General features: G+C 35.6%; 1 protein-coding gene across 2 annotated transcripts in view; it reads right to left on the minus strand.

Annotated features, from left to right (window-relative positions):
• Positions 1–12,631, minus strand: part of mvb12ba (multivesicular body subunit 12Ba) — a 35,569-nt gene that overhangs the window by 3,791 nt on the left and 19,147 nt on the right. For both annotated transcript variants that reach the window (XM_056244117.1, XM_056244118.1), the window contains 5 exons: positions 12,340–12,469; positions 10,905–11,054; positions 6,237–6,328; positions 3,240–3,295; positions 2,997–3,056 (listed from right to left, as the gene is read on the minus strand). In XM_056244117.1, coding sequence (XP_056100092.1) covers positions 2,997–3,056; positions 3,240–3,295; positions 6,237–6,328; positions 10,905–11,054; positions 12,340–12,469 — 488 coding nt within the window. The remainder of the gene's footprint in view (positions 1–2,996; positions 3,057–3,239; positions 3,296–6,236; positions 6,329–10,904; positions 11,055–12,339; positions 12,470–12,631) is intronic.

Consider the following 12,631-nt stretch of genomic DNA (forward strand, 5'->3'; position numbering starts at 1 on the left):
ATAAAGTAATGTAAATTTCTTGCACAACCTATGAAAACTTAACATATGCTGAAAATAGCAAGCTAACAAACTATGAGAGCTGCTTTTCAGGTAAAATAGCTTGAACTTTATGTACAATAGTAATCAACTTAGCATAGGCTTTGAACACCAAAACTAAATCAGATGTATCAACGTTGTTTATCGCGGATAGTTTGTCCAAATAACGTTTTTTGGCAGTGGCATTTAGTTTATCCCGGTAGGGTCCCTTGTCTTTTTCTTTAAACATCTCCATTTCTTCCGTTCTTCTTCAATTTTACCTCGTTTTAGCCAAACACCCACTATTATACCGAAGGTAAACAGAGATCGTGCCTGTAAAGATGGCGCCCACGTCCCATAATGCAACACGGCGTGACGTACCTCCGCATTCCCTATAGCCTACTTTATTATGGTTTTAGTATCATAATGATTAATAAATGCACGCACAATTATCCGTGAACCTGATAAATGTTGCATATATGTTTTACTATGCACGTAAACAAATGCCTTTCAACTTATGTGTGCAAAATTCAGAATTAAATGAATGTGCTTGTGCAGCAATATACAAATAGAGAGTCTGTAGGCCTACTATAGCCTACGTGTTGTAGCCATTAAATAAGCGCATTTAGTTTCATATTTGTTTAAATATTATAATGTTATTTTCTTCCATCTATGCTGATTATGAAAAGTGAACAGCGCGAGTAAGATGGATGCGCAATATATCGGGAGACATTGAGTCAATCAGACATGATTTTGACCACTTCATTAAGTTTTGTTTTGAAGAAAGCCTTTCTTTAAAGCGAATTTCGTTTTGTATAAATTGTATCTTAATTTTAATCAATTTTTTATCAACCAAATGCCTGGATTTAATAAGCAAATAAAGGGGACAATATAATCATGGAAACGCCGGCGTGGTCACTTGCATTGCACGTGAACTGGAGCATCTCATCATAAATTAACCGAAACTCAACGTATAGAATTTAAACTTGAAATGTCTTTAAAGAAACAATTCAAAACGAAAGGAAATAGGCTAGCCTGCCTACTCTCTGATTATGTAATCCATTATGTGCATTTCTCTCTGGGGCGTTCACTACGGAGATGGCGATCGCGGTCAAATCTATCAAATGACGGAGATCGCTGTCAAATCCCAGGGACAGATAATCTGTCCCTGGGGAAAGTAACGTTGCGCCGAATTGAAAAAGGAACTACGTTTCGTTACCAAATTTTCAGTAGTAGCGCGTTACACTACTTTTTATCCGAAAAAGTAGTTACGTTACTGTAACGCGTTACTTTGTAACACGTTACACACAACACTGTATATAAGCTATTAGAGTAAAACATATTGCGTTAGGCTACTTCATGAGTTAATAAGAAAAAAGATTTTACAATTCCTGCAAATGCAGTGATGAAGTTCATGTTCTCATGATTTATTTTTATGAATAAAACTTTTTCAAAACATCCCCCCCTCTGTTTTTTTCACAAATCGCACCCTGTATATATATATATATATATATATACACACACACACACACACACACACACACACATATATATATATATATATAAAACACACACACACATATATATATATATATATATATATATAATATATATATATATACACTCACCGGCCACTTTATTAGGTACACCTGTCCAACTGCTCGTTAACACTTAATTTCTAAGCAGCCAATCACATGGCGGCAACTCAGTGCATTTAGGCATGTAGACATGGTCAAGACAATCTCCTGCAGTTCAAACCGAGCATCAGTATGGGGAAGAAAGGTGATTTGAGTGACTTTGAACGTGGCATGATTGTTGGTGCCAGAAGGGCTGGTCTGAGTATTTCAGAAACTGCTAATCTACTGGGATTTTCACACACAACCATCTCTAGGGTTTACAGAGAATGGTCCGAAAAAGAAAAAACATCCAGTGAGCGGCAGTTCTGTGGGCGGAAATGCCTTGTTGATGCCAGAGGTCAGAGGAGAATGGCCAGACTGGTTCGAGCTGATAGAAGGGCAACAGTGACTGAAATAACCACTCGTTACAACCGAGGTATGCAGCAAAGCATTTGTGAAGCCACAACACGCACAACCTTGAGGCGGATGGGCTACAACAGCAGAAGACTCCACCGGGTACCACTCATCTCCACTACAAATAAGAAAAAGAGGCTACAATTTGCAAGAGCTCACCAAAATTGAACAGTTGAAGACTGGAAAAATGTTGCCTGGTCTGATGAGTCTCGATTTCTGTTGAGACATTCAGATGTTAGAGTCAGAATTTGGCGTAAACAGAATGAGAACATGGAACCATCATGCCTTGTTACCACTGTGCAGGCTGGTGGTGGTGGTGGTGTAATGGTGTGGGGGATGTTTTCCTGGCACACTTTAGGCCCCTTAGTGCCAATTGGGCATCGTTTAAATGCCACGGCCTACCTGAGCATTGTTTCTGACCATGTCCATCCCTTTATGGCCACCATGTACCCATCCTCTGATGGCTACTTCCACCATGTCACAAAGCTCTAATCATTTCAAATTGGTTTCTTGAACATGACAATGAGTTCACTGTACTAAAATGGCCTCCACAGTCACCAGATCTCAACCCAATAGAGCATCTTTGGGATGTGGTGGAACGGGAGATTCGCATCATGGATGTGCAGCCGACAAATCTGCGGCAACTGTGTGATGCCATCATGTCAATATGGACCAAACTCCCTGAGGAATGCTTCCAGCACCTTGTTGAATCTATGCCACGAAGAATTGAGGCAGTTCTGAAGGCAAAAGGGGGTCCAACCCGTTACTAGCATGGGGTACCTAATAAAGTGGCCGGTGAGTGTATATACCCACACACATATATACACACGCACATATATACACACACACACACACACATATATACACACATATATATATAGCATTTTTTGGCATTTAAATGGGGGGAAAAGGACCCTATATTGTCATGGTTGAAACTCAACAGATCCTCACCTCTTTCTCGATCTCTGCGAGTGATTTGATTCTGATGCCCATTAGATCGACCTGCTGCAACTGAAATACAGACACACAGTTCTCCTCAATGTCCAGATAAGCTCTTGTACCAGTTACCTAGAACACATTATTCTCTACTGCCAAATGGCATTTTATCCTTTGAGAGTATTTTGAAGTATTTTGTTTAGTCTGTAGGCTGTACAGATATAGATGTGACTGTTGAAGAGTGGAAAGCAGACTCACATCACTGGAGGCACACGCAAACTTCTCCGAGATCATGAAAGGCACTCCATCCATAGCTGAGAAGTCAAGAGATCACAATTAACTAGAGTTACCTAGAATGTGTCCAGCACAAAAATCAGCAAAATGTTAATAAATCACTCTACAAAATAAAATTCTAATGGCTATGAAAAGTAGCCAAATCATGTTTATTTTTATCATTATTAAACAAATAAAATTCAATTAATGATTCAATTCTGTCAGTGTAAGCCTAATAAGTTATTCTGATGCTTGGAATCATATATATTAATAAAAATGATAACACAATAAACCCACATAATTTACTCTAACTGCTGTGAAAATGAATACATTAATAATATGATATAGAGCAGCACGATTAGTCGTTTAAAGATCGCGATCACAGCCAACATTGAGATCTGTGTTGGCGCTGTCGTTGATCCAGAGAGAGCAATTATCATGTGTAAATATAAAATCAACCACACAGTATCATTATTTTTGTTATAATAATTCAAATGATCACAGAAGTACTGGGATAAAAGATTATAGTTCGGATATAAACACTGATGTCTACAGTAGCGATCGAGCAAATCACCTTTTGAAAGCAACTTTATGCTTCAAATAAAGATTGTACCAATGACATCGTTACACCAGTAGGTGGAGACAAGCGATGCAAATGTATTTGTCATAAACGCTGATTCATCCAGTTATGAAACTAGTGAAGTCTTTATGAGAGTCATTTAAAACAAAAATTGTAATTCAAATTAATTTTGTGTAGTTGTCTATTCAGAATCGTGGGAGAATATTAATAATATAATATAATATAATATAATATAATATAATATAATATAATATAATATAATATAATATAATATAATATAATATAATATAATATAGGGCAGGGCAACGATTAATCGCATCCAAAATAAAAGTTTGTCTTTACATAATATATGTGTGTGTAGTGTGTGTAATTATTTTGTATATATAAATACACACACATGCATGTATATATTTAAGAAAAATGTGTTGATTAATATATCAAATATTTATATTTATATATAATATTAATTATGTATTAATATATATATATATATATATATATATATAAAGTATATACATGCAAATATTTCTTAAATATATACATGCATGTGTGTGTATTTATATATACAAAATAATTATACACACTACACACACATATATTATGTAAACACAAACTTTTATTTTGGATGCGATTAATCGTTGCCCAGTTGCTAAGTATAATATAATATAATATAATTAGGGCTGTCAAATGATTAATCGTGATTAATCACATCCAAAATAAAAGTTTTTTTTACATAATATATGTGGGTGCACTGTGTATAATTATTATATATATATAAATACACACACATGCTTGTATATATTTAAGAAATATTTGCATGTATATACTGTATATAGATTTATATATAATTTATATTATATATAAATATTTTATATATAAATAATATTTTTTTCTTAAATATACATGCATGTGTGTGTATTTATATATATACAAAATAATTATACACAGTGCACCCACATATATTATGTAAAAAAAAAACTTTTATTTTGGATGTGATTAATCGTGATTAATCATTTGACAGCCCTAAATATAATATAATATAATATAATATAATATAATATAATATAATATAATATAATATAATATAATATAATATAATATAATATAATATAATATAGTCTGATTAAACCAACAAAGATTCATTATGTATGAAGGAAGACCTTTTGCCATTTCTTTTTTTTTCTTCAAAATTCTTTGGCAAAATGTGATTTATGAATGTGATAAATGAAATTTAAACTGCACAATTATCGCAGATATCTCAATTACGATTAGATTGATTTACCACAATTAGATGATTAATCAATAATCGCGAAAGGCCTAATGACAAGTCAACAAAATTACTACAAATTGCCTAATTATTTGTAAGTTGTTTGGGATAAAAGCATCTGCTAAATATAAATATAAATAAACTCAATCATTGCGGAGACATAATTGTTCTTCACGAACGTGTGCGGTAATGAACGAGAGCTCAGAACAGAGAGATATTGTGAGTCCTCACTGAACACCGTCTGGTAGAGTTAGACAGATTCCACCTCGAGAAGGGTTTATTACATCTCTAATGACAGCCGTCATGAATCCACACGGACACTGAGAGTGCTGATGGGATCTCAGACAGGATTATTACATGCAGATTTAACCGAGCCCTTTTTCACTGACCTTCATCTCAAATGTGAGGTGCTCATGACTCAACTCAAGCAGTCAGCAGATTATACTGCACATTACATCTGATATATAATAATACACTACCTTTCTTCTTACCAGTCTTCTGAACGCTAGGTGTTTACACAGTGTGTACAAGTGAAACTCGAAAAATTTGAATATCGTGCAAAAGTTCATTTTTTTCAGTAATTCAACTTAAAAGGTGAAACTAATATATATTATATGGACTCATTACATGCAAAGTGAGATATTTCAAGCCTTTATTTGTTATAATTGTGATGATTATGGCTTACAGATATGAAAACCTTTTCACAATATTCTAATTTTGAATTTGGGGTTTTCATAAGCTGTAAGCCATAATCATCACAATTATAGCAAATAATTCACTTTGCATGTAATGAGTCTATATAATATATTAGTTTCACCTTTTAAGTTGGATTACTGAAATAAATTAACTTTTGCACGATATTCTAATTTTTCGAGTTTCACCTGTATATAATATCATGATGTAGCCGATACTTTTTTTTAGTTAGAAAGAGTAAACTTACAGAGTAAACTCCACTACTGATTATTTGTACTACTTTAGAATCAATTAATGATTCATTTAATTTGTAAAAGCATGTGGAGCTCTAGGAACATTTGTCTCTTTGGTGTTCCTCTCTTCTAGTTTGCACTGATGGGATATTGGAGATGTTGTGAGGGTGTTCAGTTTGGGTCAGCTGTGTTTTGTGCGGTTCTGGTACCAGAGATGGCATAGAGGTTGGAGTTCTGGTGTTCAAAGTCTGGTCTGGTTGTGCTTTTCCTGAAACATGCCGGCAGGGTCATGGATATGTGCCTATGGACAAACCGAAACAGAAGACTTAATCAAACAAGTATTCAACATATCTTCTTCCAACCTCAAAATTATCAGGGTTGTTTGCGTCTCATCAGCTGTAAAATTATTTTTTTTAAATCATACTCTTGCCAATCTTTCATCTGACTGGCAACCTTGATGAAGACTGAGTGGACTGAAGGTTGCATCCGTAATTCGGTCATGCAAATTGTGATAATTTAACAAATAAAACAAACTCCTAATAAAACAAACTGTTTGCTGGATGATGCTAGACCATTTCAGTACATTTTGTCTATAATTTATTTCTTGCTTTTTAAGGATATTTTCAGCAGTTGTGCTTTAAGAATTTATGTTTTTAGTGGCGAATCTTTAAATAAGCTGTTAGAAACCCCTCTCAGAGAAATGTCTTGTGCACATCTCGCCATGGGTGTTGTTTTTAAGGGCGTTTTCAGACCTGTAAATCATTTGATTTGTTCTGAGACGGGGGCTTTATTTGTTAAAAAGTTGCATTTTCTTCATGGATTGTTTCGCTTTCACAAGGCAACACTTCAAAGCGTACTAACGTGCGTTTATGCAAGTCACATGTGAGTAAATCTGTCCTCTTATTGGTCAGACTTCACCTGTTAACGTTCCTCTGCGTCATTCATCAAGATTCACTATTGTGACACGCCAACACCTACTTGATTCCCGCTCTGACTGATAAATTATACATATTTAATTACATTTCAAATGACATATACATCACTTCTAATGCAGTTAGAGTGGGAATCAAGGCTTCGTTGGGACAGCATTCTTTCAATGCACTGAGAAAAGTAAATACACAGATGAAGAGGCGTAGATGTAGCAGATGTAGACACTGCTGCTTTTTATAGAACACATTTCCCGTTATGAATTATGATAGCGCTTGGGTTGTTGGTCCGTTGGGTTGGATTGCTCTCTCACCTCAACCGAAATGGTTCGTTTTCAATCTGGCCGAGAGCATCTCGTTCAGCCGATCTCGGAGCAATTGTGTAGGTGCGGATCTGAGCGCGATATATATGCCTAAACGAACCGGCTGAGGGAGGAAACGCACCAGTTTCCAAAACAAATGCGCCAGCTGTGAAAACGCCCAATGACGAGACAAGTTAAAAATACTACTGCTTTTTAATAAAACATTCTGTTGCGCTACATAGAGCTGTTTTTGAACGCAGAATCAGTGGTATTTTAGCAATATATACTATTATAGTTAGTGATTCAATAAATCACAAAACTCACGGTTCAGATCATATTACGGATTTTGAGTCATGGATTGCATTATTTTTCAGATCAGCAAGAAAACAAAAATTCAGACAGCAGCAGATATTTATAGGCTGCTTTCACTTTAAGAGCGAATGCACGGATCCAATAAAATGATACATCCGATTTCTTTCTCAACTGTTCACTTGGACATAACTGACTATGCTAACATGAATTCTTGCCAAGACTTGCCTTGTCCGTTCAAGCACATAGAGATGTGAAAGAGGAATCAATTCAGTGTTCACACACATTACGCATTAGAAAAATGTATTTTTCAGGATGAAACATAAGCATTTGCTCCAGTAACATGATCCCTGCTGCCAGCACACGTTCAGAGATAAAGCTGTGCATTTACTACAGATCCACTTAATAACAGGAGAATGCTGTAGGTCTCATGTGCAACGCCCACCATTAAACACTTATAACATGACTAAACCACCGCACACATGACTTCTGCTCTGTTGATGTGTTCAGTGTGTAGGTGTTCTGCTGGCAGCTGTAAGGGAAACTCCACACTTAATACCAAATCATGACAAAACAAACAAATCTACCCACTTTTTTCCCAACAAGCCTTCTGTGATTTAGATTATGGGAGGCACTTCCGATTCGGGGAAGTTCCACTCGAAAAGACTGAAACAAATCATAAGGTTGCACTACAAATAATCCTCATCCGTCAACGTTTGGTATAACAAGCTTTTTTCAGTCGCTGCATTATTTTCCTCCTGATTATATTCTTTCCTTCTTCTTCCTTTGTATTCTGCTGTAACAGTATGAAAAATTCAAACATATTCTCTGCATTTGTGATCTCCTCTCTTGATTTAATTTACAATATCCCATGAATAAATCACTGGAATGCACTAAGAATCTCTCGTTTATTCCCCAAATCCTCACGTCTCTTTCCAGGTTTGTTTTCACATGTATGCAGTGTTTACTGCAATGTTTCTACAGCAAGTAAACACAATATTTATTATCTGTCAAATGATGGAAATCGCTTTGAAATAATATCACTCAGTGTTCCAGTTATTTAAAGGGGTCAAGTGCATGGTACATGCACTTTTACAAGTTGATTGAACTGAAATGTGTGTTGGCAGTGCCTGTACACAAACATCATATAATTATAAAAATCCATCCAGTGTTTTTGTTTTAATCTCCATATATGTTTTCCCCTGCCTCAAATCAAGCCGTTCGATTTCGTGACGTCACACGGTCGGGAAGCCCCTCCCACGATTGTTGATTGACAGGACCGTTTCAACACAGACCCGCCCTCGCTCGTGAGCCAGCTGTCAATCATAGTCTGCGCGGACCGGCGCGCTCATTGTTGATATGCTGGAGCTGTCTATGAGCAGAATGGCGTCTAAGCGATTGTGGTGTTCTGTTCTTGGGTGTAATAACGAACACAGCAGTCATTTTAATGTTCCTAAATCCGAACCGCTGAAGACGCAGTGGCTGAGTTTGTTTTCGAAGGGAATATTCCCCAGAGCAACGTCAATGCTCTCATGTTTGCGCGAATCATTTCTCAGCAGACTGCTTTATAAACGAGGGTCAGTATAAAGCTGGTTTTGCTAAGAAGCTACTCCTGAATAAAGGATCGGTACCAGATATTCGTGTTCCTGCTGAACCTCTAGAACAACTGAAGTGAGTGTAACGTTTTATTAAACTTTATATTAATATTTATATTAATCTTTGCAAATCGCTAGCTGCACGCTTCACGATGAATGCGTCTAAGGTTTACACTCAGTCAGGGTACATTACGGCATGTTTTCTATGTATGATGTTCTCAATATAATTCATAATCCCACGTTTATAATGAACAACGCGTTATGGTTATTGTGTTACAAACGGTGTACACAGAACAGAGAGGCGGGGTGAGCAAAGCTCATTATCATTTAAAGTCATATACACTGAAACGGCGTGCTGAAAACAGAGCTGTTTTTGACCAGGTAAAATAAGTGTTTTCTTACAATACTAATGAGAATTTTTAATTAAAGTATATTACAAACTTTTAATTTAGACCCTAAAGAATCATACTAGCTTGTACAAAAATGGCATTATATGAACCCTTTAACATTTTTGATTAAGGCAACTAATGTTACATAATACAGACATGTATTACTGTAGTGATATTTAACACACCCTAAATATTGCTGTGGAAATAATCGAACTTTTGGGGTTATTCATGGTCTGTTGTAGTCATTTTTTAATGCTTTTATACTTTTAAATGTCCTTTTAAATGTTCAATGGGTGAAGGGTGAGTAGAATAATGTCATCTCATTGATCTCAGTTTTTGAAAATGCTTATTACTGCGTTCATAGAGCGAACCTTTCGCTGACTGTTTACATGAAAGTTACTCCCATAATTCCTGCAAAACCTCAATGGGCATAGGGAAAAGGTGGATATAAACAGAATTTAGTTGTGTTAAACCACTGATACTCTCCCTTTGTAATGTGGTAAAGATAACTGACTTTAATTAAAGTGACTGAATTTATCATTATAATCTTTCCCTTATAACAGGAACGAGAGTGTTGTTATTTAAGTGTTCACTTATCTTAGTCAAGGGTCCATGCATCAAATTCAGTTTTACATGACCATTTCCACCTCTAAGATTTCGATATGTAAATAATGACGTGGGTTCCCAGACGTGCGTTCAGGGACCAGTCAGAGACGGTCACTCCCTTATTGTGATGCATTTTTGGTTATGTGACTTAACTGCAGTTGTATCCTGTTATATATAATAGGATCACAGGCAGACCGTATCAAGAGAGCAGACAGACAGAGAGGAAACCATGAGAGGGAAACAGCTGGAACAGACACTTCCCATTTGGGTCAGAAAAAGCTCCGGGGCGTACAAAACCCTGAGACACAAACAAGCCCGTAAACATACACATTTTACACAAGAATAGCACGTGAAAGCACTCTTAAACATTTCATTAGTCCAGTTATCTCATGGAAAACAGCACGCTTTTTCTTAATTTGATTAGTACTGTTTGATCAAAAGTGACAGTAAAGACATTTATAATGTAAAAAAGATTTCTATTTCAAATAAATGTGGATCTTTGAACTTTCTATTCATCAAAGATTCTTGAAAAAATCTGTATATAAATGGGATATACTATAACTACTATGGAATTTCCTGAAAAACCACAAGCTCGTTTACTCCAGAATCTAAAGAATGCTTTTCTGCATCTGCTAATTAAAGTGTTTTTCCATTCCTTGTTTCTCTTCCTCCTCTCAGTTTGTCTCATTCTCTCTCTTTCTATTCTGCAGCTGTTGCTACGAACGCGGTTCACACTTCACCAACACGTACTTGGGCATGACTGGCGCTGGAGTGGAGTTGTTGGTGACAGTCTGGATGTTATTGGTGGTGTTGGTGGAGGAGTTGTTCTGTACAGGTGAAGAGTCCTGGGTCCGTGGCACCTTTCCCATCCGGTACCAGATCCCCATATTGTTCAGCTCTCTAAGAGGAAATACAGAATTCACCAAACTTTAAATGATTTACTCAGGATAAATTAAATACTCAGAAACACAAAACACAGATTAATAAGAATATGTGACCCTTGACCACAAAACCAGTCACATGGGTACATTTTTTAAAATTGAGATTTATACATCTACTGAAAGCTGCATAAATACATGTTCCATTGATGTATGGTTTGTTAGGAGAGGACAATATTTGGCCGAGATACAACTATTTGTAAATCTGGAATGTGACGGTGCTAAAAAAAAGAAACATTGAGAAAATCACCTTTAAAGTTGTCCATTTTTGTTTGCGACTGTGCAGCATTCACTCACAAAAATAAATATTTTATATATTTAAGGTAGGAAATTTACAAAATATACTACTTAATATCCTAATGACTTTTGGCATAAAAAAAAAATCGATAATTTTTACCCATTCTATGTATAGTTGGCTATTGCCACAAATATACCCGTGCGACTTATGACTGGTTTTGTGATCCAGGAACACATACATCAACAAAGACAGAAAGCACTTTGGAGATCTCAAAGTACAGCCAGAGATCTCCAGATACCCCAGGCCGAAAAATACTTAAAAACAATGGTGTCTTAATAGGCTTCAGCCTTATGATATATTAAAGATGTTGAATATTGCTCTAATAATTATATATATATATTATCAGAGACTGGAATGATAACGGGACACTTGCATGTTTTAAGAGAAGAAAAAAAAAGTTTTTTAAAACAATTATTTTTTCCACAGAGGAACCAAAAGTTAATTAGATTATAGATTTTTACCAGAAGTAAAAAACATTTTAAAAAAGATTGTTAGAATATTATTAATATATCACAATATTCATATAATAAATACAGAATTGTATTATATTAATATATATATTATATACACATGTATTATTAAAAATTTAAATATGTTGACTTTATTCATGGAAGAAAAATATTTACATGAAACTATTTACATGAACAAATTATTATTCTAATCTATTATCATTATTATTAAATAAAGTACATATAATAAATATACCAGCAATATTTATCTACACACACTAAAACATTTAAATTCATTAAAAAATGCCATGGGGTTTTCTGAAATCTTAACTCACCAAATATAAAGCTGTGAGGTCACGCTTATGTTCCCTAATGCTGTTCAATTTCACATTGCCCACCAGCAGAATACTATTCATTTTCTCACTGAATACTTCCGAACTGTCTTTTAAACATATCAGGAAGTCAGTCTAGGTCACAAGTTCTTGTGTAGAGTAACTGACCCTATGAACGTATACTGTGGCGGCGCCTGTTTAGAGCGTCCTAAGATACGGATGTCACAGATGGCAGCTTCGGTGGAGTCTCTCGGGATGAACTTAATACATAACCTCCTCTTCCTGAACGCTGGCTCCTCTGGAGAGAGAGAGAGAGAGAGAAGAACAGGACATGTTAAAGAAAGTGAAAGGGAGATGGAGTTAACAACAGAAAGAGAAAATAGACAGAACGAGGTCAGCGCTGGAAATGAAAGAGGATCATTTCACACAATCGATTAATTATTTAACACGAGATACTAAA

This window comes from Rhinichthys klamathensis, unplaced genomic scaffold, assembly GCF_029890125.1.
Source record: "Rhinichthys klamathensis goyatoka isolate OS25496 unplaced genomic scaffold, OSU_Roscu_1.1 h1tg000911l_1, whole genome shotgun sequence".
Classification (NCBI taxonomy): domain Eukaryota; kingdom Metazoa; phylum Chordata; class Actinopteri; order Cypriniformes; family Leuciscidae; genus Rhinichthys; species Rhinichthys klamathensis.